This window comes from Penicillium macrosclerotiorum, assembly GCF_028827735.1.
Source record: "Penicillium macrosclerotiorum strain IBT 26536 chromosome Unknown utg000001l_segment0_segment0, whole genome shotgun sequence".
Lineage (NCBI taxonomy): Eukaryota > Fungi > Ascomycota > Eurotiomycetes > Eurotiales > Aspergillaceae > Penicillium > Penicillium macrosclerotiorum.
The window spans coordinates 2187480-2209488 of record NW_026643081.1 but is presented as its reverse complement, the minus strand read 5'-3'; the positions used below and the strand labels follow the sequence as shown (position 1 = coordinate 2209488).

General features: G+C 52.2%; 7 protein-coding genes across 7 annotated transcripts; 3 read left to right on the top strand and 4 right to left on the bottom strand.

Annotated features, from left to right (window-relative positions):
- Positions 1-847: 847 nt before the first annotated feature.
- N7462_000739 (uncharacterized protein) lies at positions 848-1627 on the bottom strand (the record flags this gene model as incomplete). The annotated part of the gene is made up of 1 exon (XM_057072465.1): positions 848-1627. The coding sequence occupies one exon, from the start codon at positions 1625-1627 to the stop codon at positions 848-850; it is 780 nt and encodes a 259-aa protein (XP_056938995.1).
- Positions 1628-3169: 1542 nt separating this feature from the next.
- Positions 3170-6437, top strand: N7462_000738 (putative arsenite resistance protein Ars2; the record flags this gene model as incomplete). Its single annotated transcript, XM_057072464.1, has 4 exons — positions 3170-3247; positions 3482-3691; positions 3740-5767; positions 5841-6437. The coding sequence occupies 4 exons, from the start codon at positions 3170-3172 to the stop codon at positions 6435-6437; spliced, it is 2913 nt and encodes a 970-aa protein (XP_056938994.1).
- A 676-nt stretch (positions 6438-7113) lies between these two features.
- On the bottom strand, positions 7114-8439 carry N7462_000737 (uncharacterized protein; the record flags this gene model as incomplete). The annotated part of the gene is made up of 1 exon (XM_057072463.1): positions 7114-8439. One exon carries the CDS (start codon positions 8437-8439, stop codon positions 7114-7116), a length of 1326 nt encoding a protein of 441 aa, XP_056938993.1.
- A 2102-nt stretch (positions 8440-10541) lies between these two features.
- Positions 10542-12329, top strand: flbB (the record flags this gene model as incomplete). Its single annotated transcript, XM_057072462.1, has 4 exons — positions 10542-10593; positions 10865-10984; positions 11084-11171; positions 11246-12329. 4 exons carry the CDS (start codon positions 10542-10544, stop codon positions 12327-12329), a joined length of 1344 nt encoding a protein of 447 aa, XP_056938992.1.
- A 946-nt stretch (positions 12330-13275) lies between these two features.
- On the bottom strand, positions 13276-15171 carry N7462_000735 (eukaryotic translation initiation factor 3 subunit D; the record flags this gene model as incomplete). The annotated part of the gene is made up of 2 exons (XM_057072461.1): positions 13276-14843; positions 14964-15171. 2 exons carry the CDS (start codon positions 15169-15171, stop codon positions 13276-13278), a joined length of 1776 nt encoding a protein of 591 aa, XP_056938991.1.
- A 1616-nt stretch (positions 15172-16787) lies between these two features.
- Positions 16788-17319, top strand: N7462_000734 (hydrophobin family protein; the record flags this gene model as incomplete). The annotated part of the gene is made up of 3 exons (XM_057072460.1): positions 16788-17091; positions 17158-17222; positions 17278-17319. 3 exons carry the CDS (start codon positions 16788-16790, stop codon positions 17317-17319), a joined length of 411 nt encoding a protein of 136 aa, XP_056938990.1.
- A 637-nt stretch (positions 17320-17956) lies between these two features.
- On the bottom strand, positions 17957-18877 carry N7462_000733 (uncharacterized protein; the record flags this gene model as incomplete). Its single annotated transcript, XM_057072459.1, has 2 exons — positions 17957-18395; positions 18450-18877. 2 exons carry the CDS (start codon positions 18875-18877, stop codon positions 17957-17959), a joined length of 867 nt encoding a protein of 288 aa, XP_056938989.1.
- Between the last annotated feature and the right edge of the window lie 3132 nt (positions 18878-22009).

The window sequence follows — 22009 nt, the reverse complement described above, 5'->3', positions numbered from 1 at the left end:
ACAGCAACACTTCCGGCTTTTGGTCTTGAATGTGTCTCTATTACTACCACCTTCGGTTGTTCATGGGTTCTCCCCTTTTACATGCAGACTTTTGATAGGTTGTTTCTTTCTGCCCGTTACCCTTTGCGCGCTTGACTACCTTGCGATTTCTTCTCTCCTCTTTTCTCTCATCTTGACCTTCGGTGTCTTTGGGCTGTGCGTTTATGGGTTTCCGGTTGGGAATTTAGATGAGGGTCTCCTTCGCTGGAAAAACAGATGGAATTCGGGTCATCGGCTCGGGAAAGACCGGTTGGTTGTGTATTTTGGTTTGTTGTTTCTTTTCTTTCTTGCCTTGGATATGGACATGGAATCGAATTTGTCACTGCCTATAGCATCCCATTGGAATGAAGATATTTTGCCTGCTTGAAGTATCAGGGCTGCATTTTTGTAGGAATTGCTCTATTCCAGGACTCTGTGTTCTATGATGTCTAGGGGAAGCACGTTAAGCCACGCCGCTAAGAATCTCGCCTCGTATGCGGGTATTGTTGCATGCCTGGAGTGTGATATCTGAAACAGCCTCGCCGCAGGCAGTCTCCTCGAACCCGTATTTTCAAGCCAATAGGCCCTCTCGGCATGGCCATCGTCTCCTTATCAGGGAGATTAATAGTAAATGTACAGCAAAAGACAGAAAAAAAAGCAGAAAATAACACCATGATAGAGTCAACCCCCGAGCGCCAGTGGCCATGCCAAAAAAAAAGGGAAGAACAGAACAGAAAATAAGGTGTGCGCAATGATAAGCTCCCAAAAGAGCTGAATAAGAACAAGAAAGAAGGGATATCATCTAAAACTTAAAGCCAGGCCCCCTTTCTCACACAGCCTCCCAATCCATCGCATCCACCATAAACTCCCAATCCGCCTCCTCTCGCCCAATCGCGTGGATATCCTCGCCCTCCTCCCCCGGCTTCCGACACAGCTCGACATGTTCCCTCGCGCGCGCATACGCCCCCTCCAGCCCGGCAAAAATGCCACTCAAAATGCCATCGAAATCGTAGCTCGCCAATGGCCGCGCCTCCCCCCGTTCCCCAATAACATCCATCTCTTTCTCGCGCTCCGTCATCCCCGCCGTCTTCCACCGGTTCCGCAGCTCCTTCGCCTGCTGCAGACACCCCAGCACGGGCCCGTTGCCTAGAACCGGCGCTAGCGGCGTGCGCTCTTCCGCCAGCGCCGCCAGCACATTCGCATGGTACCGGTGAAGGCCCGACCTGGTGGAATCGCGCCCGCTGACGGTTACATTGAAGACGGCGAGGAGATGGACGAGGGCACGTTCGAGCAGCGCGTAGTACTCGTGGAAGTCGAGCTTGAACATGAGTTCGGCGGTGGGGTCAGCCGTGCTCGCGAGGCGGTAGGCTTCGGCGAGGAAGGGCAGTTTCCAGCGGAGCCGGGCGATGATCTTCATGAACCGGGCCAGTTCTTCGGCCGGGGGGAGGAGCGTGGTGGTCGTGCTGGTGGTGGTCGTCCTGATGGGAGACAGCCCGGTGCGAATGCGGTTTTCGGAGCGGGGGCGGCGGCGGTGGGCTGGGGGCGGGGGCGCTTGGGGGGGAGAGGCATGGGCGCCGGGGGCCCAGCGTGAGCTGAGGAGGTCGGACATGGCTTTCCCCCCTCGTATGCTTTATTGGGTGCGGGATTTGGAGTGAGTTTGGGGGAAGTTGGTAGTTTCTAGGAAAGCGGATTGGGAGGAGTGCACGGGCCAGAGAAGCTTTGGGTGGATGTGGAGTCTGGAGGAGGCGGGGGAAAGGAGGAGTTCCAGGTATTGAGGGGCTGGGAGGGGTTCAGGATCTGGAAGAGGATCTGTTCTGGCAATGGGGGCCGCTTTGAATTGGGAAATGGCGGCGGCTCGGAGGAATTGTTATCTGTAATTGGGACATAGTACCGAATTGGTCATAGACCTATGGACGGGTAAACAGTAGGAGACAACAGTCGTATAGATCGGAAGAGCGCTCTGGAATGGAGTAAATAGACCCGAACGGTCGAGGTCAGTACTGGTGCCAGGGCGCAATGACATTAATTCGAGCCATCTGGGGGATTATTTTTCATCTTCTAGAGAGAATCCCCCAGCATTGACGGCGCAATATAGCCGGGGGCCTTGTGAAAGTGTTGGTGTTCTCAATAGAACATGCTTCGGATTCCGGGGGAAAAAACATGGTAGAGACTATAGCTCACATTTGCACCTGTGAAGATGCTTCACCGAAGACCCAGCGCTTTTAAGAATCGGATAATCGGATTGAGTATTTTGATCCGATGTCTCCATTGATTCATTCGGGATCCTTGCTATTGAGATTACCCGAGGGGGTCTCACATTCGAATGCGCCTATTTAGCGCCGATCTCGAAACTTGATCTATCGGAAAGCCCCTGTTGGTAAGTCGACCCGCCAAGAACGCCGCCACCTGGAGAATCACGGACAGCATCAGCCATCAAACACCAATCCCCCGAGTTGGGACTAGGCGCCAGGGTCCAGATCCCGAGAGGATGCGTCGGTGACAGCCATTCGATTGGGAACACGAGAGAAAGGGGCGTCTTGACTAAAACACGGAAACGTGACCTTTCCTGATTCCCTTTGAAGCCCTCCCATTTGCCTCCGCAGGACCCATTTCGTGCTTCCACCCATCTCGCCCGCCTGCTTGCGAATCCAACTTGGTGTTCTGTACTTCGTCGCAACAAGTTAGGGCTTGCGATTGTCATCTGGCCTCGTGCGGCCGGCTGTCAGGTGACCCGTGCCCGTGCCAGGCACACACTAGGCCCAGACCGGCTAGCGCATCTCCAGCTCTCTCCAAAGCCGTGGACCTTCCAATCTCACCTTCTCTCCACGCCGCGCTGGAGCTGCTAACGCTGGCTTCGATTCCAATCTTCCGCGATTTTTTTGCTCCTGGGCTTCTTGTAGGTGCCCTACCTCCGTTTTCTCTCTTTCTCCCACTGCCCGTTTCTGCCTCGTTGATTCCGTTCTGCCTCTTGCCTCCTAATCCCCTTCCCTCTTTCATTCTCCATCCTCCGCTCTCCGTCCTCGGTACCAGCGTCACCCCTATCTTCTGGACATTCCATGCCTTCTTTGCCTGCTTCATCTTCTTTCGCTACCTTCTCCGAGGCCGCGATAGTGCCAGGGGGCATTATCGCGCGATCTCGTGATCTCCCATCATGACTCTTTTCGTGGAAACCGCGCCTCCATCCTACGCGGACTCTCTTCATCATCTCTCTTTGTCTACCTTCCCCGCGGTGCCCTGATGGGTGATGATGTGCCTTCAATCTCGGAGGCCGTCGGTTCGGAACCCGCTTGATCTTTATGCTTTTTTCTATCTCATCAACACCTTGTCTATTCTTCTTTTCTTCAATCGCCCACCCGCCGCTCTCTTTCTCCTCGCTCTCTCTTCTCGCTATCAAGATCTGACGTTGACGATACCAAAAAGGTAGCTTTTCGTGTGCTCGGCGACAACTTTTGACAACCCCAAGATCGTCGATTTCGCCTTTGTTTTCTCGGACCCCCTTCTTTTCCTGGTTCGCCACCTGGTTGAGTCGTTCGCGGCTAGAGCCGTTGGATTGGACGAACTTATTGGGACGCGATGGATTCGTACGAAGGATATGCGTCTCCCGGCAGAAGCCGCGAGCCGGATTCATTTTCGGGCCGTCCGCCTGCGGAGTCCTACAGACGCCGGTCACCGGGTAGGTAGCTAGGATGGACCCTGCACGTTCAGCAACGATTTCTTTTAGCTCATGATGGCTCTAGTTTCTCAAGATCGACGCCGTGGTGGTCGTGGCCGCTCCCGCTCCCCCATGATTGATCGCTACGAGCCTACGGAACGCCGACCCCGAGAGGACTTCTACAACAGTTCTCGCGAACATGCCGCGCGAGAGCGTGAAGATCGCCGCCGACCCCCCTCACCAAACGTTGCGAACATCGACCGCTACATCCCGGGCCAGGATGGCGGCAAGCGCCTACCTTTGAGCAATCCTCTGCCCAACCCGCTCAGCCTTGATTTTCAAGTCGGATTCAATTGGTTTGCCGAATGGTGGCGAAGCGAACAAGATATTAATGCGGAAAGAGAACGTGCCAAGCATGGTGGCCGACGCCCATCGGATCGTGTCAAGGGAGAACGTGAAGCCCGCGAAGACCGAGAGAAAGAACGGGCCCAGATCCAGGCTGCCTATGATTCATACAAGGTGGATCTCCAGATCAAGTTGGCCAGGACATTTGTGCAACAGCACTGCAACGAAGAGTGGTTTAAAGAACGCTATACCTCCGAGGTGCGAGATCCGCTTCGCAGTCGCTTGACGGCCTTCCGGAAAGGCGCATATGATCAATGGGAGCGTGATCTGAACGGTGGTCTCTTCGATGACTATACCCTAGAAGGCATCTACAAGAGTGAGAGCGATGGTGCGGGTGGAATTGTTGAAAAAGAAGAGGGGGAAGCCACTGCTGTTGGTGAGACTCTCGGTGTTCTCGACCTACTCCCTGTTCGAGGGGGCGAGCTGCGAGATGAGACTCTGTCCCAGCCGGCCCTGCTCATCAAAACCCTCGCGCCGAATGTAAGTCGGATCAAGATCGAGGAATTCTGCAAGGAACACCTCGGGGAAAGCGACGGTGGCTTCAAATGGCTCAGCCTAAGTGACCCAAATCCTTCTAAGAAGTTTCATCGAATGGGGTGGATCATGCTGCATCCTGGCGCTGATACTACCAATATCGTGGAACGTGGAGATGGTCGCGAGGAGGAAGGCGAGGAAATGGACCATGAGGATGGTACCAATGGCAGCACGACGATCAGTGCAGCCGAAAAAGCTTTGGATGCAGTCAATGACAAGACAATCCACGATCCCATCCACGGAGATTTTGTTTGCCATGTTGGTGTACATGTTCCACCATCGCAACCGCGAAAGAAGGCATTGTGGGATCTCTTTTCCGCCCCGGAACGAATTGAACGTGATTTGGAGCTTGCCCGGCGATTGGTTATTAAGTTTGATACTGAAATGGGAGAAGAGGTGGATGGGTTCGCCAAGATCGAAGAACGCATCGATGATTTGCGTGGCAAAGGCTGGCTTCAGCCTCCAGTCACAGGGCCCGTTAGTGTCAAAAAGCAGAAAGATGACTTCGATGAAGACGGCGCCGAGGAAGGTGAAATGGAAGAAGGCGAGGAGAAGGAAAGTCCCGAGGAAGACGAAGTTGATGACGAAGAACTCTTGGCCAAGAAAAAGAAGCTGGACTTGATGGTCGAGTACCTGCGACGCGTCTACAACTTCTGTTTCTTCTGCGTTTTCGAGAGCGACTCTGTTCACGAGCTTAGTCGCAAATGCCCCGGTGGACACCTTCGTCGCCCGCGAACCGGCCTCTCTAGCCAAGCCAAGGACGTTGCTCGAGCCAGCGCCCTCGGCCAGCCATTCCCCGTGAAAAAGAAGGAGCCGAGTGAAGATGGCGAGGAACGAGCTTCCCCCGTGCAAGAGAAACGACCCCATCGGTTCTCGAAATCCGAGCAACAGCTTCAGCGTGCTTTCAACTGGGTCAAGACTTTTGAAGACAAGTTGTTGCAGATCCTGGAGCCCGAGAATGCCGACCTGCGTAAGCTCGGTGGCAAGCCTGTTGACCAGGCTCTTGAAGACGAGCTGGCCAAGTATGTCAAACAAGAAGATGACTCGCGGTTCCGGTGTAAGGTACCGGAGTGCACGAAGCTTTTTAAGGCAGAAAACTTCTGGCGCAAGCACATTGAGAAGCGTCACACAGAGTGGTTCGACAATATCCAGCGTGATGTGAGTTTTGCCTCCTGGACCCCCAGATGATACCTTAGGAAATCAACGCCTGGCTAACCCTTGCTTATTATAGTTGTCTCTCGTAAACGCATATGTTCTCGATCCTTCCCGCATTGCTCCATCGCGCTCTGATGCCAATAGTAATGGCCATTTCCCCATGTCTGGCGGCCAAGGCCACGGCGGCACCCCACGTGGGTTCAGTCTGTCCAACATGCCCCCCTACCTCGCGAATGGGGCAATCCCTGGCGGGTTCCCAGGGGCTGGCATGCCAGGCATGATGGGTGCAGGGGGCGCATGGGGCGGCAACGGGATGGCCACTGGTGACGGGACCGGTCTGCACCAGCCAGGCGCCATGCGACGCGGCCAGAACCGTCACAACCACCGGGCCGGCCCGTACGACCGCCGTCGATTCAATGGCAGCGGCCGACTCAGCCCTGTCCGCATGGGTGGTTTGTATGGCCCAGGTGGTCGACTTCCCACTGGTGCAGTTGTTCCTCCTGGTCATCCGGCCGCCAACATGGTTCCCAGCAACCCCTTCCCGGATGCTATGGGTGCTGGCGGTGGTCCGCAAGCTATTCCCCCTCGTGAGGCAGTGCAGGGCCGCAGCTTAAAGAGCTATGAAGATCTTGATGCTGTGGGCGGCTCTGGCAGTGGAGAGCTCAATTACTAAGTGGATGACTTGTAATCATTTTGCCTTGACTGATTTACATCTCTTGCCTTCTTTTGTTTATTTCCAATGTCCCTTTCTTTTCACAATTGTTCTAACTGGCGTGTGTGGCGCAAGAACGGATGGGGGAAATCTGAACCTACCAAATGCGCCTTTGTGATTGCCTTTTTTTTTATTTTATTTATTGGTGTCGCCCATTTTTCAAGGAAATCTTCGTTGCCCCGAAAACATTCTCGTTTCGTTTTCTTTTTCTTTTCTCTCTTCGCCTGCTCTTCCCACTTATTGCTCGGCTCGTTTCCTCTTGGCAAGCGTGCTCTTTCTTCCCTGTCTGGGTCGATTCTTTCTCTACTATTTTCTTATCCAGCCTGGCATGTACAATATCCTTCATCGGCCATCAATTGGAAGACTGAAAGACATTTCCATTTTGTGCTTGTAAACCATACAGAGTGTCCCTCCCTATAGTTTGTCATCTTGCCATAGCAGTGAGCACGTATAGACGTAGATCTCTCAGTCCGTACACTATTATATAATCATGTATTCATTCGCTCATTAATTAAATCATACACACATTTCTTTGACTAGGTACCCACCACCCAGCTCAAAGCACGCCCCAAACCACCTGCCTCCAAAGCTCTCCACGTCGACTCCGACCTTTCCCTCCGTGCAACGAGTCTACACCTCATGGCATCTGAATCACCATCTCCTCTCGTGAATCCAGCCAGCGCGCGCCCATCCCGCGCACGCGCCGCTCGCTGGCCAGGAATAACAACAGGTATACGTGCATGGCGACCTCGCCCCAGGCGTAGACCTTCAAGCACAGATGACCCGGACTGGCGCTGCGAGCGGCCGGCTCCGGCGCGCGGTCGAGGATGCACCACACGCCCCAGCCGGCGCGGGCGTCACGGGCGACGAAGTCGGAGAGGAAGGACCAGAAGCGGGTGAGGAGGGCGGCGTCCCATTGCGGTAGGTGGGTTGGATGTGGCTTGGGGTCTAGGGCGAGGGGGATGTGGAGGGACCAGTGGCCGCGCTCGAGGGCGTCGAGAGGCCGGGTTTGGTGGAGAGGATTGTAGGTACGGGCTGGAACGAGGCGGGTGGTGAGCATGGTTAGGGTTGGGGTGATGTGGGTGGTGAAGGGGGTTGTGGAGATTGGGGGTGGAGGGGGTCGGAGGGATAGGGGGAGAGAGGAGAAGAAGTCATGAAAAGAGTCATTCTCGGGGTCGAGGTCATAGTTGGTGGAGGAGGTGGTTGATGGAAGTGATATTGGGCCAGCAGTGCTTGGAGGTTGTGGTGGTGTATGTGCTTTTTCTGCAGATGAAGCGATAGTCGCCGCTCGGGATGCACCCGGGGCAATAGTCCGACCCGTTGCGGGTTGTGGCTCGACCCGCCGCCGTTTAGGCGCAGGCGGGCTGGTTTCGTGTGGAGGTGTGGATATTGAGCGGGGGGAAGCTGGTGGTGATGATAATAATAATGACGATGTTGGTGGATGAGGGCATGGTTGAGTAGGGGGTACGGCCGTGGAGATGTCCGGCTGGGAGTCTGGGATGACGCTGACCACGCTCTCAAGAGAATCTCGCACGAGCGGGGGCCCCTGATCTTGGGACTGGTGGCGGCAAGAATCGGGAGATGAGGATGATCCTCGAGCCCGCCGATTGGGCCCGATTTGGTTCGTCTCAGAACCGCGCAGGATCGGCCGATCAGGGGAACCTGATTCAAGGCCCGGGCCCGGGCAGGCCGCGCGAGGCCAGACCGGGTCGTTTAGGGGGCTATTCAGATGACGATCGGATATGGCCGCACTAGCCGAATCCTCTGGGGCTGCTGCGAGTGCTGCTGCTGGAACGGCTGATCCGGAGATAAACTCGGATGATGACGGCCCTTGGTGATAATCCCCGTTTGACTGTGGGCGGGAGACGGGCTCCCAAGCGCACAGGATGGCGTTGACTTGCGCACGGTATCGTGCATCGTCCCGAGCCGTACTGGGGGCAGCAACGTGAACGAGGATCTCCATCCGGGAACGAGGCGAAAAGAAGGTGGGGGGTACACCCGATTGGAGGCCCCAATCTCCCCAGTTCTTAATTGAAATGCAGGAACAGGATATAATGGAATTAGGCAGGCAATAGTGTCGGCGCAGCGGAGAACGTCGTCATGGAGGCAAGATGTGCGTGAAGCGCGGCTCGGGAAAGGTCGCACGGGTGCTAGTGTCCCGCCGTCCGCCCTCGTCACTTGGTCCAAGACAAATCGGAAGATCGCAGAAGTTCCGTCATGGGCCGAGCACAGAGTATTTGTCATGCCTCTCTGGGAGAGGGGGTGATTTCAACCTGGCGCTGAGGAGGTGGAGGAAGGAAGATGTGATACGCTGCAGCGACTAGTGAAATCCTGAGGGCTTGGCGAACCGATCACACCTGCTTTGAGGCGGGTTGGGAGCATTCGGAGCGTCGAAAAATCCAGTATTTCCCAGAACATCTCGGCGAGGATTCCTGTATGATCATAATAGTAGTCGTTTATGCATACTTCGTACCTGAATAGGTACAGATTACCCCGAGTTGCGGGGCGTTTTCCATTCGACCATGCTCATAGATCATCGACTATGGACGGAGTTATGTAAAGGATCCAGGGATCCGATTGCTCGAAGCAGAGAGGAAACTGCAGAACATGGTGTCTCTTCTCCTCGTCAGCCTGATATCGATCTATCAGTGGATCCTCACCCCGCCGAGCGCAAGGTAGCAAAGAAATCAAGTCTCAAGAAGAGCTTCAGAGCGTATCTTCTCATGTTGTACAGCCAACGCGGATGCCAGACTTCAACTCCTCACGGCTCACTCTCGGTAAATAAACGAGGGACAACCGAATCAGGAAACATAACAGAGGGCAAGGAACGCGGGTGTACAACGAGACCTGAAAAGAGCGCGGGATTCCCCATGGGAATACCGTGTATACTAGGAGAATGCCACTCATGCACCGTTTGTGGATCCCAGAGCAACGGTGGAGCAGGAGGATTATTCTGATAGAATCATCAAGCTGCAGGCAATGGATCCAGAAAGACGCATCATGAAGGATAGTTAAGGATAGGGAATGGTCCTTCGCTCTGCACTCGACGGAGAGCAGGAGTATAGCTCGCCTGGTGGTGGAGTCAACGGAAGTATAGGCACGATAGCCACGATAGCCACGACAGCCACGACGGGAAGTATAGGAAGTATAGGAAGTACAGGCAGTATAGGCAGTATAGGAACTATGGGGACTGCCTGACGGAGAGCTGGTGGTTACGCGGTGAATACTGATTACTGATCACGACGGTGCTGATTGGCATGGGTTTGGGGTATTTTTGATTCTCCTGACTCGAGCACACCACCATTCACCTCGTCCCTGTCTCGCGTACCTTTGTCGATAGGCTGCTGGGGTGCCCCCTGGTTTTCTCTGCATCTCCTGGAGGGTTGCAGGCCGAGGCTGCCTGGTGATTGGACGAGCCCGCTTGGATTGGGGCTGCGCGCCCGATTATTGGGCCTTGATTGCCCGCGCAGGGAATGACGCGGAGTGGGTTGAGGAGATGAGATTGGGCGATGGGGGAGGTTTCGTAGGTTCGTGATGGTGAAGCCCAGGAGGTTATGTAACTGGGCCAATTCGGTTCAACTGTTCGATCCGGTCACGACCCTTCTTCCTTTTCTCCATCGACTCTCGACCACCTTCAAGCTTCCTCCTCCACCATCCACCATCCACCATCCATCATCCAGCGAATCTTCCAATCTTCAATCCAGCAGATCTTCTGATCTTCTGCTTCGTCGAATTCTTCCCTCCCAAACCCGCCGGTCCCATTACCATTCTACATTTTCTGTTCTCCATTCTTCTCCAAGGCCCATTCTTCCGATCCACCCTCCGGCTTTAACCTTCTGCGCCAAGCGGTCCCAGCCCTCCCGCCCGGCGAGATCCATCACATCCACTCGTCCCAACGGTGCGCGCTCGGACTTTCCCTTCCTTTCCCTTTCCCTTCCCGCGTTAAGAGAATCCATCAGATCTTGGCTCCTCTTCCTCCAAGAATTCCTACCGAACTTCTCGAGCCCTTCGAAACTTTTGAATCCCTTTTGCGCGAGAGAACAATTCCCCCCCTCGTCTTTCGCCATGGCCACGGGCGGGGTGTATCCCATGGACATGCAGCATCAGCACTTGCCTGGTAAGTCTTGGACACTTCTTGCTGTTCGTCATGGACTGTAGCGCGCCGCAATCCCCGTGCTTTGCGACCGCCGCGATCCTCTACGAAAACCCCGATCGCTTTCGATCCACGCGACGCGGGTAGTCGATCGGGATGCAACACTCTTGACAATGACGTTCCGTCCCCATGCAATCCCGTCCGAAAGAAAGACAATCTTTTTTGTTCATGATATGCTAATTTTCCCGCACCGAGAGCTTCCCGCTCCGGGAAGCTGGGTGCATGCCCATGACAGAACAACCTGCAACGCCCACCAAAGGGGCCGCCTTTGGTACCGAATTCTTTAAACTCTTTGGCGGCGGCGGCGGAGGCGGCGGCGGAGGTGGTGGAGGCGGCCAAAAGAAAGTCACTCGAGGTGAGATCCGTCAATTTCGCGATTCAGCGATGTCAAGAGGAGTCACGGAAAATCCGTACTCTTTAACCCGTCCATACTAATCTGCGTTCTTGTCGATAGATGGCCAACCGCCAAAACGCCGCGGCCCAAAGCCCGACAGTAAACCGGCCTTGACCCGTCGACAAGAACTGAATCGCCAAGCGCAGAGGTAACCGAAGCCCCGGTGTGAAATTTGATGGTGGATTGGGCGCGACGGATTGTTCAACTAACTCTGGTTCCTAGAACCCATCGTGAACGAAAGGAACAATATATGCGAGCACTCGAGACCGAGGTGTCGCGACTGCGAGAGGCATACACCAATGAAATCTCCGATGCGAACGTCACGGTCCAGCAGCATAAGGAAATGCTGCAAACGGTGCGGAGTGAGAATGAGATGTTGAAGGAAATCTTGGTCGCGCATGGAATAAATTACGAACCCGAATTGGAACAGCGTCAAGCCGAGCGTGGCCCCATGGGCGGATTCCAATCCAGCCCCGTCGCAGCCAGCAGCACTGGATCCAACACAGCGGGATTCGCCAACTCGACCACTCACCACAATACAACACCCGCCACATCAATTTCAACGGGGTTGAGTCCTCGAGCGACCGGCGCATCCGAGCACCCCGACGTATCACCAGCGCTTGCCTTTCCGCTTCAGCAACAAGTGTATAATCACACTGGTCCGGGTGAGATTATGGGGGCTTTGGATCGATCCGCTTGCCAGCTGGGCGACTCGCCAGTCCCCACGATGCGCGGCGTCTTTGAAACCGACCCACAACTTCAGATTGACTTTATCTTAACGTATGCCATCCTTCCTCCATTCATCACCTGCCCGAACCCACTCCCCACTAACCATTGCAACAGACTCGAAGGGCCATGCCGCGAGCATACTGACTATCTCTGTCGTCGCTCCATCACCGAAGCGGATGACGAAGATATGCCATTTTCCGGTCATGCACTGATGGCTACATGCCCGCCACCCAGTTACATCGCGAATACCACCGCAGAGCAAGCATATCCACACAAGACATATGATCTCCCTCTCGCCAACCTCTCCACCCTCTTGAATCTCAGTCGCCAGCTCGTCACAGATGGCCAGATCACGCCTATCATGGCCCTCCAATGTCTCAAGAACCACGAACTATATCCTACCCTCGGCCGGGCTGATGTCAAAATCATCATTGAGACCCTGAATACCAAAGTCCGCTGCTATGGTTTCGGCGCAGTCGTCGAAGACTTCGAGCTCATGGATTGCCTCAGCAGCGTGCTAGGTACCAAGGTTGAAGCTCGCGTGCAGCGCGTTCGAGATGACTCGATATACGCTTAAGTACGGAATTGCAAATCCGTTGATGTCTATTGGGGCAGGTTCTCAACCGCCCGAAGATATCGAAAGGAGATCCAACAATCCTTTCGAGCTCCGGGAAACCACAACCATTTATGATAATGATGTCTGGAAATTTTCTATTTATCTCTTTGCCCGATACGGAGTGATGTTGGTGCCTGCCTAATGGGCAGTCCTCTGCCTTCACCTTTCATTCTATTCTCTCAGTCCATTTTTCTTTCGGTGTCTGTTTCCACACTTGACAACTTGCACTTACACTTCTCTTCTCCGCCTCCACCTCTGTTTCTGCTCATTTACCCCGTTTCCTTTCTCTCTTTATCTTCTCTCATCTTGTCTGGTATATCTCCTGCTATGGCAGTGCAGCTTTGCTTCGCCTTTTTCCCTTTTGCCTTTTCTTTTTTTATTTGTATCGGGGGATGTATATATTGAGATCGGTCCTGCTATTGGCTGAGCATGGACCCGGGGAGTTGATTCCTTTTTTTTTTTTTTTTTTTTTTTTTGTTAATCTTATTCACATTTGTCCTACCTGAAATGTCTGGCCCTCCTCGGATGGTGGATCCAGAATAACCTATCTTCTATTGTGTGACATATTGGCCCCCACTTTCTATTTTGTTCACTTGGCTTGCTTGATCAGTTCCATCAATTCCAGTTCCATTTTCTGGCCATGTCTTCTAAATATCCCGAAATTGGTAATAGTATTTTCCACCTATGACGCCGTGGAAATGAAAATACATCTAGGCATTCTAGTCTACTAAGCTAATTTTGACCCAAGTCACATTTCCGAACTCTGTAGCAAATCGTAATGAAATCGTCATCTCATTTCTTATCAAACTTTTGCAGATATGCACATTCAAAAAAATAAACATACTAACTAATGTAAGAGAATCTAGCCCAAACGAGATCGAAAGAAAAGACAAACAGGATATAACGTCTACTCGTCAGCCTCCTCCTTATCCTCGTTATCCTCCTCACCCTCGGCCTCGAGCTCGGCTTCATCGTCCTCCTCGAAAGTAGTCGCGGGCACGCTGTACAGACGCAGGACATTCTTGTTGGGGTCCTTGATGAGGACGTACTTCTTGATCGCGTCCGCGGGCTCATCCGCATCCAGAGTGCGGATGCGGTCGACGACAGTGCGTACAATACCCCAGCCGTTGCTCAGGTTCAGGTTCATCTGGGCAGCGAACTCGCGGGGCTTGTAGCCGACGACGCCGAGGACGACGTGGCCAGCGGCGGAGCGGGGGCTGGCGCGGGACACGAAACCAAGCTTCATGCCGTCAGCTTTGGCCAGGATGGCCTGGGTGGTCCAGCGGGCCAGCTTGCAGGAGTTGTTCTTCATCTCGGTGGCGAGGACGGCACCACGCTGGGAGACGAGCTTGGAGCGCCAGTCGAGGGCGCCGCCAGAGCCGGGGGCCTTGCTGTCGAACTCGTTCAGGGCCTTGAGGGTCAGCTGCTGGTCAGCGCCACCAGTGGGGTTCTTCATGACGGCGTCGACCTCGGTACGGACGATCATCTGGACGGGCTCCTCGTCGCGCTCGAGGGAGAGGTCGAAGCGGCGGTACTTGTAACCCTTGGAGGCGAGGGGCTCGGTCTCCTCAGCCTCGTTGTAGAAGGGGTTGGGTTGGGCGAAGGACACCTTGGCCTCCTCGGACTCGGTGACAGTCTGCATGGCGAAGTTGTGGTTGATGAAGGTGGCCTCCATGGCCAGGGCGGAGGGCGTGTTGATCTGGTCCTGCTTGCCAGAGGCCTCGGCGATCTCAAGAGGGGCGTCGGCGGCGTTCTCATTGACGGTGACAAGGTCGATAGAGGCACCGGCGCGCTTGTCGAGGTAGATCTTGTTGCCCTGGTGGACGATAACAATGTCCCACGAGTACACACTGCGGGTGGCACACATGAGCATGGAGAGAATGTCGGAAGTAGCGAAGATGGTGGCCTCGTCCTTCTCAGCCAGCTCCTGAATGATGGGATCCTGCGAGGTGGTGACGTTGTAGGCGGCACGGTCGAGGCTCTGCAGGCGGCGCTCGGCACCCTTGACAGCGGGCTTGTCGTAGGAGCGGTCGTAATAGTGCAGGAAACCGTAGGTTTCAAGGTCATCGCCCTCGGGGGCCTCAAGGTTCAGCTTGGACAGGCGGCTGAAGTCAACCTCCTCAAGCATCTGCCACTCAGGGCGGATGTTGACCGAAGGCTCACGAGTGCGCTGGGGCTTGTCGTAGTCCTTCCACCCGAAGCGACGGCCACGGTTGCCACGACCGCTCTGGCGGTTGTCGTAGTAGCGATCGCCCTGGCCACGGCCAGCACCAGCACGCTGGAAGCCACCACGGGCACCGCCGCGCTGAGCCATACCACCACGCTGGCCACGGCCACGGAAGACGGTGCCGCCACCACGGCCGAAAGTACGCTTGGTCGAGGAGCGCGTGTTGTCGACGACGGAGAAGGAGGATTCATCCTCAGCGGCCTGGACAGTGAACAAGCTGGAGGAACCGGCACCATAAACTTGCTGGTCTGTTAAACGGAGAAAGATGTTTAGCGGGATAATTTTGGGATTTTTGCGTTGATCCATGAGGTGGACGGGGAAGAATATTCAAAGATCAACACTAGTTTTGAGAACTAGGAGTAACTCACCTCTGAAGTTCCGGTTGTACTGAGGACGACCCTGGCGCTCACGATCCTTCGACTCAGCAGTCCAGTCGGCCATACGGCCCAGCTTGTCACCCTTGGAGAAGGGAGCGTAGGGGACACCGTTCAGCATATTATCAGCCGAGTTGGCAGGTCCCCAGGAGTCCTCAGCCGGCAGAGCGGCGACGAGGTCCGCAATCGAAATCGGAGCCATTGTCAAATAATTCGCACCGACGAGAATGGCAAACGGTGGGTGTTGAGTTTGAGGCGTGGGGTTGGGATTATCGGCGGGAAGTTTTTGTGTCGCGAGAGTGTGGCTGGTGCCGCCCAGGTGGCGGTGAGCACGGCCACATCACGTGTAGGGAACTATGAAAGTGTGGCTGAAGGCATGGTGCTTCTTGCGTGTGCTTCTTGTGTGTGCTTCTTGCGTGCCGTCTCTTGAAATATAGAGGGTGATTGACATTGTTTTGATCATACTTGGAAATTTCTTGCAGTAGTTCACTTGCGTGTTGATTACTGTTCGCCGGGTTTCACGCTCCGATTTGTTAGATTCCAAGATGCGACTGCGCTCAATTTTGGGTCCTGGGAGATAAGCCACCTCCTATTTCTTTCATGTAAGTGAATTTGGCATTGATCGATAGCTATTAATATTGGTAGAGCTTCAGTAAGCATTCGATGGACCTGATGTACTATACGGACGGCCTCAGCTAACCCAAGCCTCTGGGTGAACCTCGGGTACTTCAGGCAGACCTGCTACTACTTCGGTGAGATTCACTAGCGCCCCGATCAAAGTGACCCATAGCCCTGGGATCCAAACAACTAGTTCTGAATGTGTTTGGTCTCGATCAATCAACTCTTTCAGGCTTATCTCAGTCCGTCGGATGTACCACATGCCCGATCCCCCGCGCCTTGACTTCGGAGTGTGTGTTCCCAGAGCATATTTTGCATATGACCGCAATAACCGATAAATCATGACAAATTGATGTGTGAATCCAATCGAGATGACAGTGCGGATTTGCTTTTTGCATTATCAGCTTCATTTCAAGGTGATTCGACAGGTCTGAACAAGCCAACCGGGTTGTTCTGGTTCCTTGCGGTTGATCGGCCCTCTTGGCGGGTACGCGTCGATCTCACTGGACAAGGCGCACTCCCGAAGAACCGAGACTCCACTGATAAGACAGCGACCACCACTGAGGCTACTTGGATCCAGAAAAGTCTTCTTGTGGCTCCGCAAACTATTGTCCCCTGAAATGAGTTCCGAGATTTGGAACGAACACTTAATCCAACAAGATCGATCTTGGAGGAGCCATGATCGACGGCCAAGGCAACCTCGCTTATGGCCTGGCATACAAGGTCGACGAACCATTGTCATCAACGACCTCAATCAACGACTCCAGCGGACCTGACCCGCAGATCATGAACCTCTTTTGGTATAAAGCTGGCTCTTGTTACTGCGTGCTCTCTGCTATTCCATGGTTCAGCTTCTTAGTCCAGATGCTTCTGAGTGGGTGATTCTTTACTATCTAAAGTTCTGTAGATCCTTCCCATAGCAAGAGATTCCTGCGAGGCGCTACTTGGTCGTCTCTCTATAGCTCACAATTGGACATCCTGAAGCTCGAACTGAGTAAGAGTTTAGAGTACCTATGAGTTAGTCACCGGAGGGCAATAGACATCCGAGGTAGTCTGGCCAAGAAAACTATATAAAGAGCAAGTCAACTGCTTGGAACTACAGATTTCAGACAACAATCCGATTCTCTCAAATACCTCAACTTCCTACTACATATTCAATCCGTCTTTTCTTTCTGACAGAAGCATTTGAACGCCTCCAAAATGCGTTTCTCTATCATCTCTGCTTTTTCCCTCATTGGCGCCGGCATGGTATCCGCTCTTCCTTCTGAGGGTTCCATTGTTGCCCCCGTCAAGCGCAGCAGTGCTAGCACCGAGTCTAAAGTCCAAGAAGCTGCCGCCGCTCTGGCTGGCAACAAGGTCGAGAATGAATCCGAGACCTCCGATTGTGTTGGCTCTCTTCTTTGCTGTGGTTCACTCACCACCCCTCTGGACCACATTGTTGACCCCATCCTGGAGGACCTTGGCATTGATGCTGCCAACATTGTTGGGTCTATTGGTCTCTTGTGTATGTGCATTGGCATTTTTTGAAGTCGCTTCTCTCGTTAGTATGGGTATTGACGTTATTCTTTAGGCGATCCCTATGAAGCCTCCACTTGTGACTCCGCTCCTCAGTGCTGCACTGAAGCCAACCTCCTGGTAAGTCTTGATTCTAACAAATATTTACGTAGTGCCCATACTGACTAGTGTCTAGGGTGGTACTCTTGCTCTTGGCTGCTCCGCTCTGAAGAAGTAAATGGAGGTCACGAAGACTGTTCATTTTAATGGTACATAGTAAGGTCGAATAAAAAGACCTCCACCTTTCCACACATCATGTATATTCTTTCCAGAGAGACCGCTATTCCTTTTGAGTTTATTTAATAAGAATATTATAATCGACGATATGTCGAGTCTACGTATCACCCTCATCTAGATTCCAAAAACCTCACAGACACATCCTTGAATTGTTATTCAAATGAATTGAAGTCTCCAAGGGGACCAATATTTGACAGTGTTTCCGGCAATTGGTATCACTATCTATATTTTTATGTCCTTTTTTAAACCCTACTACAATGAGGAGTTCACTCTCAAAGACCAAAGCCATGACTCAACCGAAATGCCGGTAAACGAACCCAGCACGAACAAGGGCATAGTGGTGTACGGGGTCGCGATAAGTCGTATATGCCCAAACGCAAGAGCTATATCAAAAACTTCAGACAACATTGTCGGCTTGAAATCAGTACTAAATTGCAAATTCAACACCCTAAAAATCTTGCTTCTTCCTTTGAACGGTCAGCTAGAGAGATAATTTACATTGATTTTTGGAAAGAATGAAGGTGAGAACCTAAGCGCTCACTATCATATTAGATTAGAAAATATTCAAAGTGACAAATTTATGTCCAAAAGTTAAGAAACAAGGAGACTCTGAGCCGAGAAGCGCCACTGGTGGCTGTAATCGAAGTCTGAACCGGCGCAGTGGTCGTCGTCGTTGCAATCGATATTGAGGTTGTCGAAATATCTTCTTTAGTGCCAACTGAGCTGGTCGATGATGAAATGTCAACGGTATCGGTCTTTGTCGAACTTGCGCTCGTGCTGACAGAGCCTACACTGTTTTCACCATCACCGCATTGGACCACAGTTTCCCAACCACCAGCAAAGGTATCCTCCCAGTATGAGGATTGATTACCAAGAGCAAAGTAGTCAAAGAAATATGCGGAGCCAGGTTGCTCGTGAGCGTTTTGGTAAAACTTGACGGCACATTCATCGCTGCAAGGGAAGTCGGTTCTGGCCCAATCCTCGCTGTTGGAATAAGTCAAGTAGCAGTAATCAGACCTGCAAAAATATAAGAATATAGACGCCCAGCAAGCCACTACTTACTGAACTCACCCGCTCTTGGCACAAGATTGGCCATATTTGTACTGGAAAACTTCGCCCACAGTGGCCACCGCAGCCTGATAAACCTCCTTGTTCCCACTAGCAACCCCGGCTAGATCGCCACTTTTGTCGCATGCAGCCTTGACGTTCTTGACATATTGGGACAATGAATTGCTGCATGTAGTAGTGCACATAGTCTGTAGGTCCGAAGATTGCGGGTCGAAGTCAGGATCCATAGACGCAACGATCTTGAGGAGGGTATCATCGCAGTTGATACTGGCACTGTAGGCGTTTTTGCAAGCCTGTGACGTCGTGTCTGCTAAGTCCTTGGTTGTATAATCCCAACTAGGACCAGAAGTATTGAGGTTAAATGAAGCAGTTGCCTGACCCAAAGCAGCGAACAACACGAAGAGATGAAAAATCGTGGGTGTGGAAGCCATCATACGGAAAATACGAAAGAGCGACGATAAAAAATCCCGATTAATTAAGAATGAGAGACGAAAGGTGAGGAACGGGGCGTGTCTTGGGTGGCAGAAACAACACAGGATGAAACTAACCTAGGGTAGGTGGCGAACTATAAATACTCATCTCATTTACACTCAAAGGTCTCAGCGTTCCATTCAGGGTCCATAATCTACTCGGAGAGCCCGTAAGCGAGACCCTTGTCCCAAAGCGGAGCCGCTATTAGATTGCTCCCAAATTTTCAGGGGCGGACCCGGCATTTGAGCCTCAAGATCCGTAGCATCAAAAACCCGGAGAGGCCAGAGATAGGGCAAAATTAGTTAGACAAATGAGTTGAATGTAAAACTGACAGTAATTTATGCATAATGTGTGGACATTGCAATCTCACACGAGGACACAATTGATGCTTGACAGGTTGCCGGGTGGATGCGGCACATCCGGCATTTTAGTATTCCGTACTACTTTGGGATTGATGAATGATTGGAACGACGGATGTCATGATCAAGCGCACTATCGCTCACTCCTCTCAATATTGACATCAGAGTGCACTGATTATCCCTAAGCCCTTTCAATCAAAATCGATATAAGTGATGAGATTTTCGTTGGCGGTAGTCACCTTGGGTATTTAGCATAAATTTGCCTCATTCCTTTCCGAGGAGAATTTATTAGAAACTAGCATAGCGAGTCACGACTAGTCATGGATGAGGGTCTCATTTCTCCTTCCATAGTAACTAATACCGACACCAACACCACCGTGGCTCAAAATGTCCAAGGACAATGCCATAAGAAGAACACACAAAGCAGTCAGTGGCTTGATCTAGATATTTCAATTCCAGCCTAGGATGATTCAATCATTGGTAACAAGAAGCTTGGATCTTGCGAGTTGTAAACGTGAGGTTCATTCTTATGAGGGAATTAATGATAAGCTAATGTGTCACGTAGTAACAATCATCTAGATGAATGTCGATACCTTTCTCCAACCGTTTATTGGGTAAATATTTCTTCAGCTAGGAAATTTCAATCTTGATATCCGAGGAGGAAATTTCTACACATATATATATATATATATATGATCATGAAGAAAATGATAGTTTCTAATAGCAAATGTACCACCGATAACTTCACATATTTTGTCGTGTCATATCCACAACAGTCCAACTAAATCGGTAGCACGTCTTATCTGACACTTGAACGCAACCATTATTTCCTGTTTCCATCTCGCGAACAACATCCCTTCTTGAAAAGTGCTTTCATTGCAGAATTAGCAGCTTGCTACTTATGTACATAGCGGGTAGTAATGACGTGACGAGACTGACGAGTTTACAGTCATTAATTATACCCTCCGGTTGGAGCATGTGGAGGAGTAAATTCCAATTTTGACCAAAATCGCCTGGCTGTTGTCGAATCTGCCAGTAGACTAGGATTTAAAATTCTCATGGCCTAAGCAACGGGAGTGCCAGTGCCCTTGCCTTTCCGCATAAACGTAGGTGCGGGGCAGACAGAGTGGTTGAGGATATCTCGCCACCCTATATAAGCTAGTGTGCAATGCTATTATCGGCGCTGTAACCGGGTAATTGATAAAGTTAGATACCGTCAAGTTCGCTGTAACAGCTACATCCAATTCTGATTAGTCGAAGCTGCGCGCCCGAATGATTAGGCGGACCTGAGTGATATTTATGTAAGGATAGATGCCGAGACTAATACAGCGACAATTATCATAGTGCCCTCTCAAAAATTTGGACTAGCAACTTACATGGTCCAGGGCTTGGTAGCTACATTGTTTGGCTGGAGAAGAGGGCAAAGAGCTAGAGGATGAAAAATCTTCCCTACAGGGCGGGCGCCCAGAGGTAACACCCCGCAAAGCCATGGGTATAATAAACTCGAGCAGTTCGATTAAGAGTAAAAGCCAGATTATTATTGAAAGAGAAGGGTACATCAGGTAAACTCCAGAGCAGCGGATAAGGCTGCATATTCAGCCAGCCAGCCATTGGACTATCTACGTGCATTGTTGGAAATGTGGGTTAGATAAATAGTTCACTAAAAGCAAAACAGGTTGGAGAGCCGAGAAGAGCCGACCGTGCGTCTTGAGAGGGCGCCAAAGGATTAGAAGCCGGGATGACGCAACCCAATCACGATACCAAACCGCTGTTTCATTATAGTCTAAGGTCGATCCACAATATCATTATCTCGATCCCCACGTTCGGAGAAATATTGTCGTGATACGCGATACGCGACCCCCGAGTTTTTCCGCCCTGCACCACTCACTATTCTCTACCCCGCGTTCCTGATTCCTTTGATTCCTTCGATTCCTTCGAATCCTTCAACTGTTTGCATCCCTGTGTATCCTTGTATCTCGACTCCACTTGTCTTGACGGGGGAGGTATGTGCGCGTCAGCCCACAGATAGGCGAAAGCTTGGCGTTGGTTATGTCCCAATCTTGACCCTTTGCCCTTTCCAGTGGATGATGTATGATGTACAGAGAACCTACCATAACTTTGAACCCTTCCGACATCCCGGAGTATTGCTGTAGCGACCGTCGTGATCATAGTGGGGAGAGATGGCGAAATGGCCCTGGCCCGCATCTCGGGTATGCACACCCTGGGGCGAGCTCGCGATGAGGTAGGGCGGTGGGCCTATTATATAGATCGCTTTGCTCACTGTCGTGGGCCATGTCTCATTAAGTCTTGTGGCGCGGAGAAGCCGTCGGGCTTCCCTAGACTTCCCCGGCCTGTCTGGGCATCGATCTAGATACCTGCTGTCTTTGTTGGCGGATATCCCGGGTAGCTGAATTTTTCGATCTTCTCCCGGGCTTGTTATCTTCTCGAGCATGACTCGCCAGGTCTCGCCGTTCCCTCCTGATCTCCCTCCATTGCAAGTGTGTTTTTCAGGCGGGTGGAGGAGAGACGGCTTCGGTAGCTTGTGGCTGGTCTTGACCGGATTGAGACTGACGCGCGTGTGTTCGCCCCTCAACATCGTGGAGTGTCGACTTTAGCGTTAAATCGTGGTTTCTGGCAGCTAATGAGATGGCGCGATAAGCTACATCAATGGCAATTCGTCCAATTGTGTTCTCGCCACGCGACCAAGCATGCCCGTGTTCAGCCCGTGGCTAT